This window comes from Ambystoma mexicanum, chromosome 7p, assembly GCF_040938575.1.
Source record: "Ambystoma mexicanum isolate Mex_15411 chromosome 7p, UKY_AmexF1_1, whole genome shotgun sequence".
Classification (NCBI taxonomy): Eukaryota; Metazoa; Chordata; class Amphibia; order Caudata; family Ambystomatidae; genus Ambystoma; species Ambystoma mexicanum.
This window is the reverse complement of record NC_090939.1, coordinates 751901250-751927344: the sequence shown is the minus strand read 5'-3', so window position 1 is coordinate 751927344 and position 26095 is coordinate 751901250. Positions and strand designations below refer to the sequence as shown.

Below are 26095 nucleotides of genomic sequence, written 5' to 3'. Positions count from 1 at the left end.
CGTCGCAACAACCTCAGGATCCTCGGGATCCCGGAGAAAGAGGAAGGCCCCAGTGTCAAACTCTTCCTAGAAGACTGGCTGACTCATGTCTTTGCCCCTAAGAAACTGTCGAAATTCTTCTCCATTGAGAGAGCACATAGGGTACCCACCGGGCGACCCGCCCCAGGAGCCCCGCCCAGAACAATAATCGCACGTCTCAATTACCGGGACAGAGACGCTATCCTGCAGATGGCACGGACCTCCGGCCCAATCACATACAACGGCTACAGAGTGGGGTTTTACCCGGACTATACCAAAGAGGTCCAGAAGGCCCGCCAGTCGTTTGACTCCGTCAAGAAGAAACTTCACTCCTGGTCAATCAAGTTCGCTCTCTTCTTCCCGGCAACGCTTAAGGTGCACCACGAGGGCACGACCCATCTATTCCACAACCCCAAAGAAGCATGAGACTGGCTCGAAACACAGATCCTCAATGGACCGCCTGCTCACAAACCCGGGCCCGGGCAGCGCTCGCCATCCCATACCCAGATAGACCCGGGAACCGAATCGCCACAGCGTCCCACCAAAAATACCACAGAGAACGGATGAGGTCTGGGCACCATAGAACCGAACTAGCTACGTGACAATACGGAAACTACATCACTGCGGCCGCCAACGGTTGGGTATCGCAGTCTCAAGCGCAGTCCAAGTGACTCCACAGAAGCTGTAACTCCTCCGGAGCTACCACCCCAGGTCGGGTTATCCCGACGAAGTTTAAGTTCACCAAGTTATAAGTTCAATGTTTGGCCGACAGGTGCTCCCAGTTGGGGGGGGGGGGGGGGGAGGAGTTTTGGGGATTCGAGGAAGCGAAAGCACGAGAAAAGAAAGCTGGAAACCGACGAAAGCAGGCAAGGCAAACAAACACTATTTTGGGCCAGGACCAGAGACACAAGTATCTGCCAGTCTTCAGGCACTCCGGTGAGAGGCGGCCCCCGAGGGCCCCTCCCGGAAGGAAAACGACATACGCCCCCGGGAAAAATGCAACTGCCACTAATCCTCTCAGATAGTCCAACAAAAACAGGATGAACTCCAACAAAGTGACAATACTGTCCTGGAACGTCAATGGCCTCGCTCCAGCATAAAGCGAAGACTGGTGCTCCAGTACCTAAACAGACACTCGCCGGACATTGCCCTCTTAAATGAAACGCATCTGATAGGCACAAACACCATCTTTTTCAAAAGATCCAACTACTCGAAGGTCTACCATGCCGGATTCACGAAAGGAGCTAGGGGCACAATGATACTCGTTCACAAGAGAGTCCCTCTCCAGGTTAGGAAGATCAGGGCGGACCCCCGGGGCCGTTATGTGCTGATGCTGGCGGACATCTGGGGCGAGAAATGGGGCCTGGCAGCACTCTATGCCCCCCCACGCTGACGAAAGAACTGCTCGCCGAGTTACAGAACTTGCTTCTGGAAGAGGAGGCTGATGTGTGGGTGCTCGGAGGGGACTTTAACGAATTAATGGACATCACAATCGACAGAACCCATAGGAGAGCTGGAACACGTCCCACCTCCACGCCGCTCGCCACGTTCGTCGAGACCTCAGGAATGGTGGACGCATGGCGCACACTTCATGGGGACGAGGCAGGGTTCTCCTTCTATTCAGGGGTCCACAAATCATTCTCCAGGATTGACTACGCCTTCATCCCCTGCAACATAACCCACAGGCTTCTCGACGCTGTATTCCTCGCGAGAGGAATTTCGGACCACTCCCTGCTTCTTTTAACTCTCAAGAACTCCTCCTGCCGCCCGGATCGTAATTGGCGCCTAAACACATACCATCTCCGTCTTCCTGAAATTGCGGAGGAGCTAGAAAAGAAGACAGCGGAATATTTCGAACTTAATGAGGGCTCGGTAGATTGCCCGATTTCGATCTGGGAGGCCTACAAAGCAGTCCTTCAAGAGGAGGTTATTTCCACGGTCTCCGCCTACCAACAACGCCAAGTCCAGAAGGTCAGGGAAGCAGAAGCACGCGTCCTGGAGTGTGAGCGACAAACCCTTATACAAAACACCCAAGAAGCAAAGGAGCCGATGATCACGGCGCAAGACGCCCTCAGTAACCTGTCCCTAGACAATGCACAAACTGCTCACCAATTGGTCCGAAGCCAAATATATGAAAGGGGCGACAAAGCTAACAAGACCCTGGCCTGGTTGGAGAGACGCGTGCAGAGCAGGGGACACGTTAGGGCAATCAGATCTCCGGATGGGACATTATTGACGGAAGACTCAGATATCGTCGAGGCATTCGCCACCTATTACAAAAATCTTTATACCCCACCCACTGGGAATCCATCAGTTGAACCCTCCCGATACCTCGACCACATCGAGATTCCGATACTCCCGCAGCACCAATCAGACCTCCTGAATGCTGACATCACTGACACCGAGGTGCAAGATGCTCTGGCACAACTCCAACCCGGGAAAACTCTGGGCCCCAATGGGTTCCCAACAGAAACGTGGAAGTGCCTAGGTAGCATGCTACCCACCCACATGCACCGCATGTTTCTACGCAGCAGAGAACTAGGAGCACTTCCCCCAGACCTCAGGAAGGCATGCATAGTGGTCATACATAAGCCTGGGAAACCCCCGCAGGAATGCGCCTCCTATCGCCCGATATCCTTGATCAATGGCGAAGCGAAGGTCCTCGCCAAGACACTAACCAACAGACTACTGCAAGTGACTGAGACCCTAGTCCACCCGGACCAATGTGGTTTTATGCCCAATAAATCAACTCAGATGAACTTACGCAGGGTCCAATTGGCGCTGTCCATGGCAAATGAAATACCAGCCCCACTCGCCCTCCTGGCGGTGGACTTCGAAAAGGCGTTTGACTCTGTGGGGTGGGATGCTTTGTGGGAGATCATGGCTAGAATGAACTTGGGGCAGACATTTAAATCCTGGGTGAGACCGTTATATGCATCCCCGGAGGCCACGGTGAGGGTGAACGGCAGGTCCTCCAAACCATTCCCCCTGGGTCGGGGCACAAGACAGGGATGCCCGATGTCTCCACTCCTCTTCCTCCTGGCCATCGAGCCACTAGTGATTGAGCTTAGAGCTAACACCAATTGGACCGGTTTCGTCTGGCCAGGAGGGGGAGAAGACCGCCTTTCGCTCTATGCGGATGATCTGCTCATATACCTCAGTAACCCGAGTATCTCGTGCCCGGTGGTCTCCCTCATACTCAGGGAATACCAATACTTTGCAGGCCTAAAGGTTAATGAGGCCAAAACCATTTTCTTCCCGATTCAGGGTGGCGAGTCTGCGATCCCGGTGACCTGCCCATATCATGTCTCTATCAGGGAACTCAAATACCTGGGTATACGGCTCGAGCCGACGCTTGATGGGTTCCCCCGACATAATATACAACCAGTAATAGAGCGGTTCAACAGAGACTCCCCATTGGCAATCTCTCCCCTGTCGCTAATGGGCCGGGCCGCACTATTCAAAATGATGACCCTTCCCAGACTGTTGTATGTCCTCCAGAACGCCCATTCCCCATCCCCCGAGAAACCTTTGCACTCATTGACAAGAACCTGCGCACACTGCTATGGGGCGGGGAACTATCCAGGATTGCCCTTGACACGCTCCATAGATCGGAGTGGGAGGGAGGCATCGGGTTACCTTGCATATGCACCTATTACTTGGCCACACAGATAGGAGTAGTGAATGACTGGATGCACGCAGACCCCACACTGCCACACATCCGTATAGAGCTGGAGGCCATGGCCCCGCTAACACCCCTCCAAATCCTCTATGCCACCCAAGACCAACTCCCGGTGCTGCCCAAAATGACCCACCACATCCGGCGCGCTTGGCGGGCCGCACACAAACTAATCGGCTGGGAAGGACAGCCAACACTGTCGCAACCCATATGGCACAATGCGCTCCTCCCGGAACTGGTCAAAATGGGCTCCTTCGGTCACTGGCTGGCAAAAGCATTAGCACGCGTAATACAAGAGGGTCGCCTCCTGAGCTTTGAGACCATGCGCAAACAATTCGACCTGGCACCCATGGACCGGTTTCGGCATGCGCAACTGTCCCACGCTATCCGCACCCAATTCCCCGACACGACGGTCGTACCCCCTTGCTCTCGCATCGAGACCAATATTCTCCCGCAACACATCTCTTCTAGGGTCACTTCCACTCTCTATCAGGCCCTTAGCTCATTCGGGGCTGCACAACTCGACGGGCTAAAGGCAAAGTGGGAAAGGGATCTGGGCCCCCTGGAACCTGAAGATTGGGTAGAGGCGTTAATGTCCCCCAGAGAAATTGGGATAGAATCCAAGCTCAGACTAATACAGTCGAGGATCCTCCATATCACTCACGCACTGCAATGGCCAGATGGGGTGGAATAGAAGATGGGACATGTGTTCGATTCAAAACTGAACCCGCCACCTTCTACCATATGATATGGGTCTGTCAGGCGATACAGGCCTTCTGGGTGGGCTGTGTCAACACAATCTCAGCCGCTCTAGCGACACCAATTCCCAGGGACCCCAAGATGGTACTATTGGGCATTGGGAGGGAGTGGGGGGAGGGGGGGAGACGGAGTACACCTGTCCAAATATGAGAAAATGTTTTTGGCAACTGCGTTGGGGGCAGGCAAAAGACTTATAGCGGCCAATTGGGGATCTGCCGATCCACTGAGCCTGAACCGCAGGAGTAATGAGCTGGACAGGTGCGCAACCTTAGAGCGCCAGATCTATAATGCAAGGGGCTGCCCCCGCAAATTCGAAAAAATATGGGGTAGATGCCTAGATACTCAATGAGCCCTGTGGGTGGGGGCACACCGGTAATGCTGCTAGCCTTGCTTGCCTACCTTGTCTTATTGTTGTCTTTTGGTCCTCGGCCCTACCGGCCCTGTTGATATGGACGATTGCCTTCAACATGTATACTGCTGATTCATGTCTTATTCTCGTACGTCTCTTTATGTTATGTTGTTTAAATTCAATAAACAGTTATTAAAAATAAAAAACAGTCTCACTTCCAAATGTCTGAACAGTCTACCACCTCCCTACTGGTCTGAAAAAATCTCTAGGAGAATAGCCACCCGACCCAGGAGATCTGACAACACATGCTTGATCGAGATTCCTAGATTTAAACGGTCCACGGCGGGAGGAACCATTTTCCCAGTTAAAGCTGCGCAATCGTGGAATACGCTCCCACTTGACAGACTACCACAACCATACACCAAATTTAGACATAATGCACTCAAATACCTTCTCCCTATTGCTACTCGACCCACGACTCGACTACTGCAACCTTTGCACCTGACCTTGCATTCCTTGACTGCACATATGCCCATATAATATACGCAATATGTACTGCATTGTCATATGTATGTATATCTAGATGTTCCTTGACACACAAATTATATGCACTGCACTGTATGTATGTACCTGCGGTAAGCAATGTAACTAAGCTTTGAGACTTCTTGGACTGCTGCGCCCAGCTACCCAAGGGTTTGGTGCGCATTATCAAATTAATAAACAAACAAATGCCAGGGGTCCTGTGACCCTTGACGAGTGCATTGTCTTGCGAAGTCTGAATCCGGCAACATTTTCATGGGCATCAAAAGGACCATGTAGAAGCAGGAAATCTTGATCCAGAGTCCCCTCACCAGAGTCCAGGACCGAGAAAGCAAGCCATTTCCAACAACAGCTTTTTGTTCTTCATTGGTGCCGAGGAAAATGCGCCAAAACACTAAAGTGTCACTGAAACAAATGAAATCCATTGCTGGGGAGTGTCTCTCCCAAGAACTGCCACAGGAGCCCACCAGACATCCTCCCTTTCATCACCACAACCAAGGTCCAGGAAACAAGTGTCTGCCAAGCTGCAGCAAGGAGGTATCCAGCTGGAACATTTTTCTTCAAATGGTACTGTGGGGCTTAGGATATTCACCTTTTAGCCATAAGTTGTGTTCCTGCCTTGGGAAGTGCTTTTTGGATTTGATCTCAACTCTCCTGCACTGGCCTTACAGTTTGTGCTCTCTACAGAGTAGCTAACTTGAGTTACAGTGATTTCTTCAGAACTTACTAACTTTGTCAAGACTATCTAACAAGTGCATCAGAACTATTGACTTTGTCTTGTCCATTGACTTTGGCTGCCCTGGCTCCCTAAAGACACTCTTCAGAACCTACTGGCTTAGACAGTACTTGTTGCCTCATAGGTTTTAATTGTTGACATTTATTGCTGGGAAAAAGGTTTACCTGCCTCCCTTTGCGAGATTCTAATTGTTATACAAACTTTTGAAAGTATGTTCTAAATCTTATTCTAACCTTTCCTTCCGTTAACAATTCAATAACTGAATTGGTAAATGAAATAAGTGCAATACTGATCTTTACTGAAGTCACTGTGTGCTGGAACATGTGTTAGCAAAAGAAAAATCTTTACCAACTTTTATTGTCTTTTAAAAACGGAATCCTAACTTTGAATGTTACTAGTAGATAATGCCTTTTTAAAGAAAGCTTATTTAAACCTTATGTACATTATAAATAAATATGTATATATAACTTTAAATGTTTAAGTGTTACTTGGCTACTTGTACTTACTGATTTCAATTGTACAGCTCACATTACCCCTCTTAAGATAAGCCTGGCTGCTCAGTCACACTAACAACGTGTGTAGTACAGGCCTATATTAAAAGTTGGATTATCTAAAACCAAACAGATAAATCTTGTGTAGTCCCACATGAGTCGGACTGCACTTATTCATACTTAACAAGGAATATAACAGAAAATAAAAAGGTGCCCAAGGGCCTCCCAGCCACACTGCACAGTGTGTTGTATGTGGGAAATGTCCACGAAAGATGACAAAACCTGGAGGAAAGCATTTCTCTATGAAAGAGTTACAAAAAGAAATACAAAATATCCCAAAGTATAGGGTAAAATAGTGATTGTGGAAAAAGGTTCCCACTCGCTCAGGGGAAATCCAGCAAAAAGTGCTGGGGGACTCGCATGTAGAGGAGATTGAGCATAAAAATGAAAATCTACCTAACAGAGCTCCATGGTAAAGATGGTCTTAACACGGCATGCTGGTCATCTGCTGGTGCATCAGAAGTCTTGGATGCCGCTAAACCTTGCAGCTCAGGACTTTATGGCCGAACAGGCACAGTGGGAGTAGCAACAAACTGCTGCTTTAACACTACGAAAAAACACCATAATCTCTCTGTGGGGACGATTCCGGCCCCTCCTCCCTTTCACTGCTGGCATAAACGGCACCTCTAGAGCACTCTGGCTCTGTAACCACTGTGTCTCACTCCACCAGTCCGTGGGATCCTGGTCTAGAAGAAAAGGGACAAACACCTCTTCTTCCTGGGAAGCCTAGGTTTGGAAACTAGAAAACCTTTACGCAATAGTCTCTTCAAATGCTTTATATGCCCAGAATAAACTGAAGGACTTCAGCCTGAGTCTCTCCCGCATGAGGGTGTCTAAATCCCACTCTGTATTCACAGACTCCCTGTGCCTCTCCGGAGGCAGGCTGGCCTCCTTTAACTAGGACAAATACAATGTATGCTTGCTAGAGCACCTGGCCCTCCGTTAAGCTATGGCAAGCCTCAGAGCGATTCCAGTCATGATGATCAGCAGACACGACATACACCAATCATGGTTTTATCTTCAAAATCATCCTGGAGTACCTGACAAAAGTCTTAAACCCAGAAGCCCCAACTTATTTTGCAGTAATTTTAGCGGAGGCACCAACATTAAACAAAAAGGGAAAACAATGTAAAGCCCTACATTAGAGGGTGCAGGAAAATGGGAGCCAACTGCTCAGAAAATATTGTTTGTGGTTGGCAGTGCCACATATCCAAGGAGGGAGGAAAATCACTTCTGTTGAGTGTTCCGAGGCATACACAAGGCACCACCCTGGGGTCTCGCAGGGCTGTGTGACCAGACTTGAAATGTTGAGGTTGCAGGCTTGGAAGGAAAAGAAGGAATCTGCAGAGAAGATGGCATGTGTTATAATTTGAAATAAATGAAAAAGCTGCTAAGGTTAATTTTAGGCACTACCTGGATATCTTGGCTGTGGAAGTGCTTGAACAATGGGTCGATGGGTTCAGGAATACTCCTCTTATTTCTTATGCCTTCTAATAATGGCAAAACCTTCTTCCAATAGTGGACACAGCGAACCATGTAGTCCTTTTGGTCATAATAGGAATTCACAGCACTGCCCTACAAATAAACACAGCATTGGAAATTGGAAAAAGGATTTTCTTTAATACAGACTGCTGCATTTTCACAGACTGAATTGTATTACTCTGAACGATATGTACACATTCCATTAATGACCAATTGACAGCACGCAAAACGAAAATACCTCCTATATTGTCATTTCAACCAATTTATATTATATTTGAGGAATACACACCAACAAATATGTTATAGATTACGTACGGTTTTATGCAGATTTCTTGCCCAGTGTATGATCATAGCAGGTTGAAGGCCATGCTTTTCTAGCGCTCGCAGGGTGATGAGCTCATGCTGAAACAATAGCCTCAATTTTGCTGAAGCACCTGGCCTGAAATTAAACAAATACTTAGAGCTACCATTTTCAATTCACTGATAAAAACAAGTCTTAATCTGCTTTATTTTACAATCTACATTGAAACACTGACGTCATCAAACAAAATCTTCCGGGCAAAAGGTGAAATGGTGCAATGCCATTTTCAAGAGTGATGGTGTCAAGTGCCTTGCTTATCACAGTGAAAAAACGAAACCTAAAAATGAAACCGGCATCAACCAAGTTACTGGATTTAAACTAACAAATTGCATAATTGGTTAATGCCAATTTGGTTGTCGACATCTGAAGCTAACAAATATGCAAAAAATAGATGTCACTCACCTTATCACAATATTTCTCCTCTGGGTACATATTGTTAATGGATCAGTATCACACTTGTATGGCCCCAATAGCTTTCATATTATCACATTGCGATTCAGGTGAATTGTTTTTGTAATCACTTTGCATACTGTAGTCAATCACTTTTTTGTTCCTTTAGCCTTTATCTAAAATATTGGTTGCTTTCCAAATGAAACTTAAGCCTATTTTATTCGATTTCTATGGAATGCAGCTCTTCTTTAAAAAGAGAGAGAAGAGTTTTTTGGCTGTTGAGAAACAATAGGAGCCAAAGAACAGAGATGAGTTTTACTAATTACACAATTCAGAAGACCGAGTTGGCTCAGTGATGACTCCTATTTTCTGGGGCAAGGAGTTATGGAAAATTCTTTCACTCTGTTCCCAGAGCGGATAGATTTGTGGTCCTTTCTCTTTTTTTTTTTGGAGAGGATCAGTCTGGAGCCTGGTTTGCGATTCTTATTTTTTTGCTCTTGTACACCGGGGTACAGAGCATTTGCCTACCGGTTTCACTGGTGAAAGGTTATTACCCCACTTTCATCACAGCTGTTGTAGACCATCACTGATTAGTGTATGGTCTTATTTCTTCATTTTTCAGTGAGTCTTGACTGTTATTAGGAGGCCCCACGTGTACAATTGAGAGAACGGGGCAGGGGGGTAAAATGGAAGAGACAGAGGGTATCTGTGTTAGAGAAATGATGGAACAATCTCTGGGGGCCCCAGAAACAAATTCTATGGAGTCCCATCAATGTTGTCTTGTCGCCTCGCTCTTACCCTTAAAGGTGGATTCTTCCAGTGTAGAGGTCCTAAATGATCACAAGCATTGCCATTTACTTCCAATTGTAGTATTTTCAACAATGCATTCCTGGGAACCTAGGAGAAAAGAAAACTATATTTCTGGGTCTTAAGGAAGGGGCATTAGGAATTGTAGTGCCTGCAGGCACAACACAAAAGTTAAAATAATTTTCAAATCCTAGCTAGAAATTGTGCAGAGGGTCAACTCAAAGCGAGTTTGGCCCTAGAAACATCAAGAGACCTGGAGTTTCATTAACTAGACCCTATCGCGTGTTACCTGGGGTCGAGCTATTACATACACAGAGAACCGTACGTTGTGTCATGGTTCGAATTCACATGTGCAATCTGTCATTATGTAAAAAAACGTTGCCACGGGGAAGTGCATTAGCTCACCTATTGTGTCGCTGAGGACAGGGAGACTGTCCAAAGTCTGCGTGCTGTGCGGCCAGCGGTCCGGTAGTTAGATTCAGAGCTGGAAGGGAGCAAGTAAATAAAAGCTAATATGAAGCCGCTTGAAGCTACTTGTTTTCCACTTCACAAGACAGACCAGCTTTATTGGACGCTCAGTGATGCAATGTATTTTTCCACACAAACATGGCCGCCCAATTTCGCCGCTCACTCCACTCTCTGCGTTACCCGTAACACGTGATCGGTCACTTGTCGACAGGACACGTTGCTGGGCTTCGATTTACTCGCCCATTTAATACCATGAGACATTCGTGGATGGCACCCTCGCTGCCTCCACAATCCGTCGTCACTCTCGGGGTATACAATAATACAGAAAATGACCTGCAGATCGCGTCCAACAAAACATAACGGGGACAACTAATCATACAAACTTGAAACACACGTGATTCGTGAGCTTAAACCATGCCAGCATCCGGAGGGCCATAACAGAGTATTACACATGTTATGGATACAACGATATCAGGACTTATTTTGGAATGTTAAATTCATTTGGATACTCTCCATAATACAACTAGCAGAAGATAGCCTTGAGAACGACTCCATTGTCGTAACACGTGTCGGCTGACAGAGGGTGTAAATAAAGTGCACCAATACATGGACTTTTGAGCATTTTCCTCATATATATATTAGTTGAATTGTATATAAGCAATTTACATTAGCAATCAGGAGAAGCGCGATCTGCGGGTCATTTTCTGTATTATTGTATTCTCTTCACTGTGTAGTAGTAGGTGCACACAGTATTGACCACAGCGGCGCAGCCCAACTCCAGAATCTCTAGTTTGGGACGTGCAGAGCGCATGCATCAGGCCTTTCACCTACTCCACTCTCGGGGTATACCTAACTGACCGACGGAGTGGTCAGGAGCCAAGCCGCTAGGCTGAGATACGCCAAATCGTGATGCCACACTCTGCTGTCGCCCTGAGTCAGGAGAACCGGCTCTGCTCCCAACTGAATCGGCTCCTCCACCGCCAGATGAAGATTTGAAAACCAGGTCTGCCTTGGCCAGAACGGGGCCACCAGAATCACTCAACACTGGTACTTCCGAATCCATTGTATGGTCCCCTGAATGAGAGGGAAGGGTGGGAGTGGGGGGGCAGGGGAATGCATACGCGAAGAGACCAGTCCACAGAAACGAAAAAACACGTCTGCCCAAATGACTCAGGATGAGCCCCTCTGCTGGCGAACTCCAGACACCACGCGTTTTCCCTCATAGCAAACAGATCCAACGGAGGATGCCCCCATCGCCGGAAGATCCGAGTCACCTGCTGCTGCTCCTTCAGCCCCGACTCGTGCAGCTGACTGGCATCCCCACTGAGCGCGTCCGCTTGAACATTCAGAACTCTGGGCAGATGGAAAGCGACAACGCTGATCCCTTGAGCCAGAACCCAATGCCAAATGTCCTGTGACACCAACAGGACTCTGGAATGTGCCCCCCCCCCCCCCCCGTTTCCTTAAATAGAACATGGTGGTGGTATTGTCTGTTAACACCCTCACCACCGATCCGCAGAAAAAACGACTTTAGGGACCAGTGCACAGTCCTCCACTCTAGCACATTGATATTTAACAAAGTCTGCACCCAAGAACATAGGCCATGCACCTGTCGAGGTGTGCCCCCACCCCCCCGTCCTACATGGAAAGCGTCTGTTACGATCTAAAACTGGAACTCCGGCTACAGCAAGGGCATGCCTCTTACAAGATTGACCTTGCCCGTCCACCAGTGAAGGGTGTCCACCAAGCTTTTAGTCGACCACCAACGTGTCTGACCAGAATCCTAGACTCTGCGACCATCTGTCTACAAGGAACTCCTGCACCGGCCTCATGAACAGGTGGCAATTGGGAAGAAGAGTGATACACGATGCCATGGCCCCCAACAGCTACATGTACCCTCGGACCGAGATCACCGGGCCCCTTTTCCACTCACTTGCCTTGGCCCGCAATTTGACCAGATGCTCGCTGGAAGGCCTCACCAGATTTGGCCGGGGAAGAAACTGCACCCGAGAAACACCAACTCTATGGACAGCGTCAAATATGATTTTTCGAAGTTGACAGCGAATCCAAGCCGTTGAAACAGCCGCATGGTCGCCATGAGAGATTCTCGTGCCCTTCCCTGCGACGCCCCTCACCAACCAATCATCCAGGCAGGGGTACACATGATGACCTTCCCTCCGGAGGAAGGCCACCACCGGAGACAGATACTTTGTGAATGTCCTTGGGGACTTCAGGCCAAACGGGAGGACCCGAAACATAGTGTTCCTCTCCAACCACAAAACACAGGAACCTGCGGCACTTCCACTGCATACAGATGTGAAAATAGGCGTCCTCCAGACCCAACGACGCCAGGAACTCACCCGGCTGCACTGACTGGATGACATCCTGAAGGTTGAGCATCTTGAACTTCAGGCGTTGCAGATTCTTGTTCAATGCCCGAAGATCTAGAATAGGCCTCCACTTGCCGTTGGGCTTTTTCACGACAAAGTAACGGGAGTACACCCCTTGGCCCCGCTCCGCAACCGGAATTGGTTCCATCGCCCCTTTTTTTAGCATGAGCACCACCTCCTGCCGCAGTATCTGAAGGTGCGGCTGAAGCCCATTCACTGGCGGAAATAGGAACAGGACGCCGGAATTCCGAGTGGCCAAGACACACCGTGTCAAGCACCCAGCGGTCTGATGTTATCTTATGCCACTCGTCGAAAGGGTTGGCGACCCTGCCCCCCAGGCAGTCATTGAGTTTTAAATTTTGTCGCCCCTTGGTGGCCATGCACTGCGACCCTTCTTTCGCTGAGCTTGGAAGTCCCAGCCCTTCTGCGCTGATTGGATAGAACGCCGATACCCTTGAGAAGAGTATCTGGAGCGTCAATACCCCCGGCCTCTGGAGGAAGCAAACTGGGCATTCCCCGAGGCTCCACAGAAAACTCGAAAGAAGCGAAAAGAGCGACCACTTTGTAAGGAACCCAAGGATTTAGCGGTTTCCGTATCCTCTGAAACCTTTCAGGGCCTCAATTATTTCACCAAACAAGAGTTCGCCTTCACAGGGCATGTCGATGACTTTATATTGGACCTCCGAGCAAAAGTCTGCACTTTAAACAGGCCTGCCGTCGGAGCACTACTCCATTATTAATCTGTTTCAAACCAGATTCTGCCAGGTCCACAGCAATATTGATGCTGTGGTTGGAGGTCTCCTCCTCTCGAACCAACAGCATTGCTTCCTTTCGCTGTTGTTCCGGTTGATGTTCCAGAATCAGGGCCAGCCAATGCCACTTTTCACAATCATATCTGGCCATAATCGCCAAGGAATTTACAGCCTTCACAGTTGTGGGCCCTACCGTTAAGCCCTTTTTACCAGAAGCGTCCTGCTTCCTGGCCTGACTGTCCAGAAACGTGTTGGTTCCTGGCCTTACGGCTGGCAGACGCCGACACCACGGACTCTGGCATGGGCTGCAACACCAGGCATCTAAGGATAAACTGCGGAGCCTTGATTTTCTATTCAAGGCGACCTTTCAAAGCCGGCTCTGAAAACTGGTAGCGCATTGTGCGCAGGCCCTCCTGCCACACGTGGTAGATTATCGGCATCGCAAAGACAGCCTTCCTCCGCTTGCCCATATGGTCGAAGAGGAAGCAGTCCTTCGGTTCCTCTTCAGGCCCCAGCCCAAACTCCAGACATGCTTTCGACATCATGGCGTGGAACGCCCCAATATCATATGGAGGCGATGGCTGAGCCAGACTACGGAGCAGCTCCACGTCCATGTCCCACGTGTCAAACCTCGGCGATGATGACAGTACACAGGATGTCCCGCGGAAACACTCTCTGGGTCCTAATCAGGTAACTCGCCTTCTTCAGGATGAGACCGTGGATGACCCAACCCTACCAGCAAGGGCAACCGTGCTGGAGGATACTTCCTAGGCACCTCACCAGGCAATACCTCGACCGCCAGCACCGCCGGACTCTGAGGAGGAGGCAACCTTGCATCCAGTTGCCCCACCAAAGATTGAAGCGTAGACAGTACTTGCAGCGACAGCAGAGATTGCAGGTTAACCAATGGATAAAGGGGCGGCCCAGCCCCTACCCCACTACGTTGAAGGCCTCTCACTCTCCAGACCCAAAGCCGATGGGTCAAACACTGGCTCCTGTTCCTCCACCATCCGCGAAGAAACAGAAAACGTAGCCGGATCTTGCTGAAAAATGTTCTCAGGAAGGACTGACTCAAAGGCAGCAGACTGCAACGCCCTACCTGTCAACACTTCAGATTCCATCGGTGACGACAAGAGCAGCGGACCACTATACGTCACAGTAGTGGACGGCACCGATGACACCAGTCGGCGACGGGACTGCAGCACTACCGTCAATGAAACAACCATCGACTAGCTCGTCGTCGGAACCACGTCCCCTGGCCTTGATTTTACCAGAGACCGGGATTTCTTGGAAGACCCGGAACGATGCTTCGAAGACTTGTGATGGTCCCTGGACAACGAGTGCTTCAACGAAGACTCCCCCGGCTTCACCAGGTCTTTCTCCGACACCGCAGACTTCTCAGGCCTACCAGACCCCTTGAACTTGTCCAGCCGACCATACTTGGACAACGATGAGCCACTCGCCCCCTTCGATTGATGCGGCCTCGACTAAGACTTGCTGCCACTGCGGCCCAAAGCTTTTTCCTTCCTCCCTCCCTCCCTCCCTCCAGCCCTCCCTCCCACCCTCTCTGGCTTGTCTGCCACCTCCTTCCACTGCCACTTCTCTGACCACTCTGCCTTCTCCCTGACTACTCTGCCATCTCCTTCCTCCTCTGCCCATTCTCGGGCACCTCTAACACTTCCACAGGGCGTATCTCATGCCTATAGCCCTACACAGAATTCTAGCAAAGGTGGCAACCTTTTCCATGTCGCTACTCTTAGCTCTCGCTCCGATGTCAAACACTCCTCAGACAGCTGCCGTTTTCTCGAACAGCTTGATCTGGATGTACTCAGTCTCACAAGACTTGGTTCACGGCCAGCTCTGTCACAAGTTTGGACACTCTCCTTCCTGAAAGCTAAAAGATACTCTCCGAACCCAGAACCAATCGTCCTGGAGGGGGAATAGCTCTGATGTTCATGGAGAATCTCTGTCTCTCTCCCGTTTTGTCACTGGAAACTTCCCTCTCCCACCCCCACTTAAGCACTCACTTGTGCACACGCTCCTTAAGAAGCCCTATGCCGATCCTTCCTCTCTGGCGATCTACCACCCTATCTCAATCACTCCTTTCCTGGGCAAACTCCTGGAAAAGGTGACCATCTCCCAACTTAATCTACATACTGAATCGGTTGGTTGTCCCCATGCCTACCCATCTGGCTTCAGAGCAGCCACAAGCATGGAAATTGCTCTCCTGAACACACGTGAAGACTTGCTCTCTAATCTTGACCCTAGCCTTCCCTCCATCCTCATTCTCCTTGATCTATCCTTTGCTTTCGACACGGTCAAAGATGGTGTTAGGCAAGATTGTAAGCAGTACCCTGTGGGAGACCACAGCAACCTTGTCCTCCTGGTGATAGGCACCCCGACCTTTGGTATAAGTTTGTACTACACAAGTTCGTAGTGTGGCTGAGCAACCAGGCTTATCGCTAGAGGGGTCAATTTGAGCAGTAGGGTTTTAACACAAAGATTCACAGTGACAAGTATTCAAATAAACTTACACTCAGGGTTTCTTGATTAAACAGTTATTCATTTATTTAACAGTCAGTTGAATAAGCCTTCCTCAGAAGGGTGCAATATATATGTAACACAAAAATATACTTCAAAATACACACACTCAGTTTCTTTAAATCAGCAAATACCCATTTGGGATGACACAGATTCTTCCTACACCCTGAGGCGACTTAAATAACTAGGACACTGTGGACATTAATATATCACTGGTACACTTAGAGCAATACTGAGATTAGTGTCAAAAGAAGAAGTTGCGGGAATAAAACAATGGTTAAATATTCTTAAGCAGGCAAGTACTTTTTGAACTCTCCAATGCAAAGTAAATTAACCCTTTCCTGGGGGAAAGGCAAAGCACAAAGTCAGAGGTAAGAACAGTCTTTCAGGGAGTCAGGACAGCCAATGTTAGTTGAGCAAAAGTCTAGGTGAGTTGAAGCACTTCGTGCAGGTAGGTAAACCGTCTTGCACAGTGTTTTAGAAGAAATTGGTTCCAGCTGGCTTCTGTTCCTGTGTAGGTCCGCAGAACCTGGTGTTGCTGGGCCTCAGTTGTTGAGATAAGAGGATGTCAGGGGACTCCGGCACTACAAATGGAGGGTCGGCGGCAGCAAGGGGCTAACTTCAGATCAGCGGCACTTCGCGGTTTCAGCTTCTCGCGACTCTCGTAAATAGCACATCGCGGTTCTCAGATAACACCATGGACCTTTCTTTGCATCTGGGGTCCAGGACTCTGTTGAGGTGACTCAGGCTTTGTCAGTTCTGCCACCTGGGAGTCCAGAAGATCTTCCTGGAGCTCGAGTCCAACTTAAAGACACTCACTAAATTCTGGTGTTCCTCTGCCTGGCAATCGGTTCCAGAAGCAGCAATGGAAGTACAGCCAGCTCCGAGAGGATTTCCAGATGAGCTTGTCTTGGGGTCGATTGGTCCCACTAACCCAAGGCGAGAAGTCATCCTTTGCAGGTCTTCTCTAGTCAAGGCGAATTTGGAGCTTCAGCACAGCAGCATGGCTTCACCAGGCAAACCAACGGTCCAGGAGTTGCAGCAGGCATCTCTTCCAAGTTTTTCATCGTATTCCTTCGTCCAGTGGTCGACTCTGCCTTCCAAGCAAAAAGCCTCGCCTTTTATGCAGGTTTCTCCCATTCATTTGCAGCATAGCTGTCAATCACACAGCAGGGTGGCTGTCCTCCAAGGACAGCGCTCCAGTCAATCACCTTTGGGTGCATTCCTGTAACCAAGGAGACTAAGCACAGGGAGTTTCGGGCACCTCCCTCACATCCTGCCCCGCCAGACATGCTGGAGCCAGAGGCGGGCTTCACAGGTGAATCCCGCCAACGAAAACGAACAAATGGACCAAACCTGGTTTGGCGTGCAGAGTAAATCTCAGGAAGGACTTTTCCAACAAGAAATGGCAAAAACAAAAAGACAACCAGGGCTATTTTGACAAAAATGGACACCCATGGGTGCTTTACTGCAGCTACAATCGCAGCACCCGGTAGAAACACACAATGGTAGGAAAAAGTAAACCACTGCCACCAGCCATTAATTGTAGAAAGGGGAACATAAACATGTTACATGTGAAACTAGACAAAGGGGATAAGTAACCTCTCCAGAACCTTATTTTAAGATACTGTGTGCTGGGTCTAAAAAGTTACCAAATGTAAGTAAAGTAAATTTCACTTCACTACTTTTGAAAACAGTAAATATCCAAGAGAAGGTATTTAAACCTTTGGGAAATCTAAGACTTCCCTGTGCCACTGCACTGAAGGAGCTGTGTGTCACAATGTAAAGATGATGCCTATGGAGTTTGTCAGACTCAAAAGAAAAACACACTCCAAATCACAGAAAAATACATGAGATTGGGAAAAAAGGTCTCACTCTCTCCTGGTTAGAAATGAAAAGTCCTAAAGTCCAGCAAAAAGAGCTTGGAGTCTGAGGTAGAAGAGGATTAGCACATTTCTGAGAATTTTCCCTAACAACGTGCCAATTACTATGCAGTTCCGAAACTGTTCCCTTATGCTCTAATACCGTTAAATCCTCTTCTGATCCAATTTCTCTTACTATTCTCTACAACATTACTCTTTCAGCTGGCATCTTCCCTTTGGTCTTGATGTTTCAGTTCCTTTTTATTTCCACCGAGTTTCCCTTCTGCATTTTCTTTGCCTGTGTTCACTAAACACATCCAAATGCTCCAAATAGAAAGCTGGCTGACTAAACTGCACTGATAATCCCGAACAGGGGTGAAACCAGTATGCAGTTGTCTGCAGCCTTGAGAAATATTAGTCTTGGGATGAAGAAGCTGTGTGTGTAAAAATAAAAAAAAAAACACTGCTCTGCAAAACTTTTGTGCAGCTAAAGACTTGCATTTGGGATAATTTGCATACTCCAAATACATTACTCATGTGGCTCTTAACTAGAAGAGCATATCCAGTGATAGGTACTGGGTACCGCTGTAGCATGTGTAACTTGGCTCAAGTTGCTTATTCTGTTTTCAAAAATCCTGGAACATGTCGTTTACTCAGAATTTTCTTCTGGCTTCGGTCTTCGTTCCTTTCTTACTACTTTGCTATTGTTCAGCCAGGCTTTCGACCATTTAATTCCACTTAAAAGGCTCTTTATGTAATTAACACTCCTTTCTGCTAATCATGACAAGAAATAGTTGATGGTGCGATTAGCTATTTTTGCTGCTTTTTTAAATACAGTGGCTCATGTTAGGGGAGTTTTCCTAAAGTCCACTTGGAGGTAAGATGCTATAAAACCATCCCTTGGTATGCAAGTCCCCCAACTCTTAGACTACATCTGTACTACCCAAAGGAATTGGCAGAATGGCACAGCAGCCAAGCTTATCTTATGAGGAAAATTTGAGCTGTAGGCAAGTACACTGAACCCAGTCAATACAATAGCCCAAAGAAACTTACACACTGAAAATTAAAATATACATTTATTTTATATACCCTAGGCAGGTAAATAAATGCTCTCAGACTAACCAACACATAGGAACTATCAACAATACTTTTAAAAGGTGGCTGCTTCAATAGTAGTTGCTTGTACTTTGTTACAGAAATTGACACTAATGAAAGTTCAACCGTATTACTTTTAGTGCCACGCACCCACATTTGTTGCAGAGAAATTACATTCATGCATTAATAAAGTCACACAAAGGGCCTCATTACGACCCTGGCGGTAGGGGGGTTAATGGCGCTGTTAGAGCTGCCAGTGTCGTTCTACAACCTCATTACGAGGTCTGCTCGCGGGTCCCACTAAGGACGCCTGGTAAAGCCAGGCGTCCTTAGCGGGTCCCGCAAGCAGACCTGGATGCGAACGGGCCCGTCATCAACGGGCCCGTTGTTAGCATCCTCCCCATTCCCATTGAGCTCTATGGGGGCTTGAATGGGGATGTACCGGGTCCGGGTTCCCTGAATGGGGGAATACCGGGCCCTCCAAGGTCAGAATGGCCCAGTATTTCCCCATTCAGGGAACCCGGACCCAGACCAGAGTTTGGGGGTAGCCATGCCCTTCTTAAGGGCATGGCTACCGCCAAACTCGTAATGAGGCCCAAAGTCTGTAAGAGGTAAAAGGAGGGTTCTTCAACACTATTCGTAGTAATCTATTTCACAGCAACACTTTTCAAGGCTTCTAATGCTTTTGCAGTCCAATCCCCAACTACCCAAGAGTTCATCAAAGTCAGTGTAGGAAGGGAGCAAAAATCTTATGAAGCAGCAGAAAAGGAAAATATCCTCTGGATACATTAGTGACTAAAATAAAAATGCTTTGGTAGATAACACAAGTTATAGGGACCCTGCAAAGGACTCCACCAACAAGACAAGCTGCTAAGCCTGAACCAGGGGTATGGGTGGACACCCAAACACTGTAGCAGCAACAGACCCGGTCTCCCGATTCATCTGTCTGGTGATGAAAGAAAGGAATCTGAATAGGATGTCGCAGCAGCAGTCACGAGAAAGGACCCTCAGCAAAGATTTCTTAGATCTACCACATCGCTCTGCGGTTCTTGTGCCTTTTGATCAGCTCCAACAAAGGACGATTATCGCCAGGTCGATCTTCCTCCGTTTTTCAGTCCTGCACTCTGGTGAGGGTACTTAGATGAGTGGGATTGTGCCTCTGGAGGTCCAACTGGAGGTCAACAAAGATCTGGGCTGATTCGTCCATGCACAGATGTTGCACTGGAAATGGGTCGGAGGTCCCTGGTATTTGCGGTTTGCGGCCTGGAAGGTCACAGCACCTCGGGGGGATGGCTCGATCTACAGTTCGTCTTGGGGCTGGTTGGTCCAACCAACCAAAGGGAAGGAGGAGTCCTCTTCGGAGCTCCTCTTTCGATAAGAAAACAGGGTCAGGACTGCAGTGGTAACTTTACGGTTACTGGAAGGGGATGCCGGCATCTCTGGTAATCGGCTTCGGATCTTTTCTTCCAGTGGTCGACTTGCCTTTTATTCAGATTTCCCATTCACTCCTCTGCAAACTCTCCTAGCAGTTTACATAAAGGGGCAGATGGCTGTCCAATCAGGACAGTCGACCAGCCCTCCCCAGTGGGAACTGGTCCATTAAGGCACTCTGGCAGACTAAGGACAGGTGATAAACTTGTCCCCTGCTTCCTGCCTTCAGAGACAATGGAGCCCTGGTAGGGACACCCAAGGGTTCCCGCCAAAGTCAAAACTCGCATTCAGACCAGAATGGTGGAATAAGGGCTAACAAAGTACAACCACTCAAGAAATGGTGAAAAAATAAAGGAGCCACCATGTTAGAACATGGGTGACCCTTGGAGCACAACCGAGGCTGTGAATACAGTCTGTGGTAAAGAAAAATAGCACCAAAGTTGGTAGAGCACACACTACCACCAGCCATAACTATAAGGTTTTCGCCCTTTATCTGCATCAATCATCCTTAACCTCTTAAGTGCCAAGGACGAGATAGCGCGTCCTTTTTTGCACTTGGTTTTGTACAATCGCACAAAACTGAAATCCAACCCCTGGGCTATGTGAGGGGAGAATCCTCATCTTAGCCTGGGGGTTGGATTTCTTTCAGTTTCACGAAAACAAAGTAATTTTCACTGCGGCAGACATTTTCAACTGCCACAGTGAAAATTAAAGGCGAGTCTCCACCTTTCTCACCCCTCGATCTGCAGCACTATTCCTTTCAGATCGAGGGCGCGGTCATTGGAAAGGGGAGACTCTCCCCTTTCCAACAACACCATTTTTGAAGCATTGCTGGGTGCGGATCGGGCCACTAGACCATCCCAAAGTCCAGTGGCAGTTCCGGCAGGGACAAACCCAAGAATACCCGTTTTCTATAACATTCCGAAAATTCACAAAATGATCAAACCACCGGGTAGACCCATTGTGTACGCAACAAATGGTATTCTGCAACCACCAGGAACCTACCTTGATTATTTTCTTCAACCAATCATACAAAACACTAAGACTTACATAAAAGAGAATACCCATTTTTTTTAACATTCTAACAACTTTGAAAACGGAAGACAACATCATATTCTTCACAGCCGATGTACAGAGTTTGTAAACTTCAATACCTTACAATCAAGGACAAGAATCAGTAGAATGGCTTCTACAGGTCATAGAATTCGGCGCATCCAAAGAATTCTTAATGATTCTACTGGAATTCATCTCTCAAAATTCATACTTCAGGTACAAAGAACAGTAATATCTACAGACCAGCAGTACTTCGATGGGAGCAACCATGGCTCAGAGTTATGCTAATACTTTTATGTATAAGTTTGAAACCGAAAACATCCTTATCCACACAACTTGGAAACAGCTACACTACTGGGGAAGTAGTATCAATGAGGTTTTTGGAATCTGGCAAGGAACCGAAGACCAGTTCAATCTATTTGCAGAATTTCTCAATACAATAGATGAACGCATACAATCCACCAAAACCCATAGTCAGCATGAGGTCAACTTCTTAGACGTCACCGTGATTTACAAAAACTCCAATCTTATCACAACTCTTTACCGCAAACCAAGTGACCGCATTAAGTTTATTAGTAATACAACAATACCACCATTTGAACTTAATGTATGGTGGTTCCTAGTGGTGGTTCCGATTGAGCTTTCATCCTCCAAATACTCTAAAAAGCCTTCCTTACAGTCCATTTTTACGAGTCATGAAAATAGTACCAGATGAAATATAATGTGCCAAACAAATGAAGGAGATGGCCACAAGATTTCTGCAAAGAGCATATCAAATGCAAGAGATTAATAACTCAATAGCCAAAGTTGAAGCAATTGATAGAAAGACAATACTGGAAAAAGAAAAGACTGTTAAAGAAACACCCTTAATATATTTAAGTACTCCACTGAAAGCAACAAAATAAGGAAAATTGTTGAAAAGCATTGCCACCATTTGTCACAAGATAGAATTCTGGGAAATCTGTACACATGCCCACCAATGTTTGCATACGATAGGATCAAGAACATAAAAGACGTTAATACTGAGTGACGTACAAGCCCAAAAGAAGGAACCCAAAAGAAAGGGCACATATCCATGTTTGAATTGCTCTAACTGCAATATGGTCCAAAAAGGAGATGCCGTATTTCACCCAAATTCGGGACAGAAAATTCACTTGAAGAATTATGTGACATGTGATACAACAAACGTAGTATATTGCATCAAATGCCCCTGTGGCAAATATTACGTGGGACAAACTGCAAGGAAAACAAAGCTACGGTGGAACGAACATTGGTCAAACATACGTACCAGTAACATTAAATCTCCGGTATCCAGACATTTTAAAGAAGCGAGACACCAGATAACACAAATGAGATTCCAAATACTGGATGTGATTGAAACAAGAAAAGCAAGGAATTTAGACATTGACTTCTCAATCAAAAAGAAACCTATTGGATTGAGAGACAACTCTTTATACCCAGGAGGACTCAATGAAGAATGCAACTACACATGTTTTGTTTATCTTTTTGAACTCTAATGGATTAAAGAAAGAAGAACTGGGCATTGGAGATTCCAGAAATGTCATCACAAGTATTAAGGATTGGTGCACTAATGATATGTTAGCAACCAGAAAGGAATTTAGTAACTCATTATATCTTAGTATGTTTTTCTATCCTCATCTTCGACCTATTAGTAATACAACAATACCACCATTTGAACTTAATGTATGGTGGTTCCTAGTGGTGGTTCCTAGTGATAGTTTTGAATGCCATAGTTTCGAATGGCAAAGTTCTGAATAAAAATGCACCCCCACAACCCGTTTTTATTACCCCTTAACACCCATTTTAGTAAAATAAAATGCATTTTTTTGATGCATTTTTTTCGAAACGTTTGTCATTCGAAACTGGTTTCGAAACAATGCCTGGATACCATGTATGGTATATTGTAAGTATTTAACTTATTTACCAATATATCCTTGAATATTGACTGCAATTAATGACATGTAAGAATGAGGAGGTTAAAATGTCATGCAAAGCGCACGTTTTTACAATTGATTTAACACAATATTTGGTTTATCGTTGTATATTATTTTGTGGATAAATGTTTTCCCCAATTGAATTGGTTCCAACACAATATGAACATCAGTGATATGATCATAAGAATAACAATCATTAATCAGTTAAATGTTGAAGCAAATTTCAATCATGGATCGTTTTATCAACAAAACGTATTCAAAATGGCTGCTGGTGCGCGATGACGTCATCACGTTGATGGTTTTGCGTGCCGGCGGCATTTTGAAAAGTATAATGATAGGGCAACCAGCAACGCGCGTCTGCGCGAGCGAGGTGCCCTACTGTCTTAGAATTGGCCAAAAACAGGTAAAACTCCTTTTAGGGAGAAGAAACTAGCCTTTTGATATTTACATGTGGAACCATACACTAAGGGACAAAACGTAGAACACTGAATATCTTTTGACACACAGGTTGACTAACAAGAAAAAAAAGGAGGAAAATAAATAAGTCCAGCAACAAGGTAGGAGTTTAATAAAAGGTCAACCAACAGATTAAGAAATGCAGAAATATAACAGTATTGCAGAATGAAATTAGAGTGTGTGTTTAACCCTTACACAAGATTCAGAAGGGTAGCTCCCTCAGAGTGGATACAAAAAAATCTCTTCGGATTTACCGTCCAAAACACAGAATAGAAGAACAAGGCCAACAAGCTAAGGAAAATTGCACATACTGGTACGATCAAAATTTAGGTTTTATGTGAAAAATTCAAATTTTGACAAAACAGTAACAAATGAATTTGAATATTTGCTTTAGTTTACTTTACTCTTTAGTTACTCTTATTTATTTATTTCCTTGTAACAGTCCCTGTAGAAGGTCCAATAAAATGACAGAAATGCATTGGACAAAAAGCAATTATTGCAACAGGCTTATCACAAAATATAAATCAATAAAGAGGATCACAATTGAACCCGCACAAAGTCTTGAAGTACTTTTTTTTTTTACAAACAAGTATATATTTTTTATTTGATAATGCACACCACACCCTCAGGGCGCAGCATTTACAAGAATATTTAGAGCTTAGTTACAGCAGATGGTTATTACAATGCATACATTACAGAAAAAAAATATATATATCGTCACACACCACAAGTAATAACCAATAGTGGGACACTACGTGGGTCCTTCCAGCCGACTGGGATAACCAACCCAGTCATACACTTGTCAGTTCCTGCAAGGTCCCCCATTATTCCCTTGGGGAAAGGCTGTAACAGCCCAGCCCAAGCTCTACGCTGGGGATGGTTGCCCAAGGCCAGGTACATTATCACCAACCATACTGGTATTCTGGCTGGCTTGTATTACAGCTTCTCCCTCGGGGAAAGGTTGTTGACTCTGCTGGGGCTCCCTGGAACCGCTGCTGGGCTTTGGGATGGTCAAACCACATGGGAGACAGCCGCCCAAGGCCAGGGACAACACCCACAACCATACTGGAGCGCTGGCTGGGCTGCGCTACAGAATTTCCCTCGAGGGAGGGAAGGGAACCCTGCCGGTGCTCCCTGGAGCCGCTGCTGTGCTTGTGGACGGTAGACCCACATGGGAAACTGATGCTCATGGCCGGGTCATCACTTCCAACCATCCTGCAGTTCTGGCTTGGCTGCGTTCCGAGGTATTGGCACACTGCCGCGACTCCCTGGTGGGGAAAAGCTGTAAAACAGGCCAGCAAGAACTCAAAGACGGTTGGAAGTGATGTCACCAAAAAAAAGGCCTTGGCACTGGGAGGGTGGGGGTCCCTTGGCAGTTAAGGGGTTGACCCCTTGAGCGCCAAGGACAAAGCATCTTGTCCTCAGCACTACGTTCCCAGTGCCGAGGACGAGCTACCTCGTCCTTTTTGGCACTTGTGTTTGTGCGATCGCTACAAGGCAGCAATTAGCACAAACTCTAAATCCAACCCCCAGGCTATATGAGGAGGAGGGTCCTCCTCGTAGCCTGGGGGTTGGATTTCGTTCGGTGTCACATCAGCGTGCGTAATGCACGCTGACATGATACTGAATGTACATTTCACCGCTGCAGCCATTTCTGGCTGCGGTGGTGAAATGGATGTTAACTATCGATCTCAGGCATTTCTAAGCCGTTTTGATCGAGGGGGATGCCATTGGAAAGGGGAGATTCCCCTTTCCAACCTCACCTTCCTTAACGCATTGCTGGGCGTGGATCGCTCGATCCGCGCCAAGCAATGCCACTAGACCACCAGGGATCTCTGAGTGAGGGGGGGGTGCTTACTATGTAAGTGCCCCTGGTCCCTACAGCATGGGGCAGTACGTTTTGCCCACCCTGGGGGCAGATGGGCACACTAATGTGCACACCTCCCCATAGGGAAGGGGCAAAAAAAAAATATGCTTTTTTGGTGGGTTTGTTGTGGGGCATTGTGAGCACACTAGACAACCAGGGATGCTTGGAATGGAAAGGGGGTGGCCTGCTCCCCCCACTCCAAATGAATGGAGGGCATCTCATGTAGCCCTCCCTGGTGTCAGATTGCTATGGGCAAATGTGCATTTACTGTGGGGTGGAGATCACTAGACAACCTGGGATGGTTTTTATAAAAAGGGAGGGGGCGTGGGGAGTGGCTCTCACTCCCCCTTGCCCCAAATGGATGGGGCATGTAATTTACCCTCCCTAGGGGCAGATGTCTAGTGTAATCTGGCAATTAACCCCTGAGAAGGAGCACATGTGTTTTTACTGGGGCGAGTGAGGATCACAGGACCACCAGAGATGGCTTGAAAGGGGGGCAGTGATCGGCCCATGATAGTTGTGATTTGTTTTTGCTGGGATGACCACAGACAAT

General features: G+C 47.2%; 1 protein-coding gene across 1 annotated transcript in view; it reads right to left on the bottom strand.

Moving 5' to 3' along the window:
• The window catches only part of LOC138526300 (E3 SUMO-protein ligase RanBP2-like), a 1418318-nt gene that overhangs the window by 984634 nt on the left and 407589 nt on the right, over nt 1-26095 (bottom strand). Inside the window, exons 12-13 of the mRNA XM_069636875.1 lie at nt 8430-8553; nt 8046-8207 (exon numbers count right to left, since the gene is read on the bottom strand). Coding sequence (XP_069492976.1) covers nt 8046-8207; nt 8430-8553 — 286 coding nt within the window. The remainder of the gene's footprint in view (nt 1-8045; nt 8208-8429; nt 8554-26095) is intronic.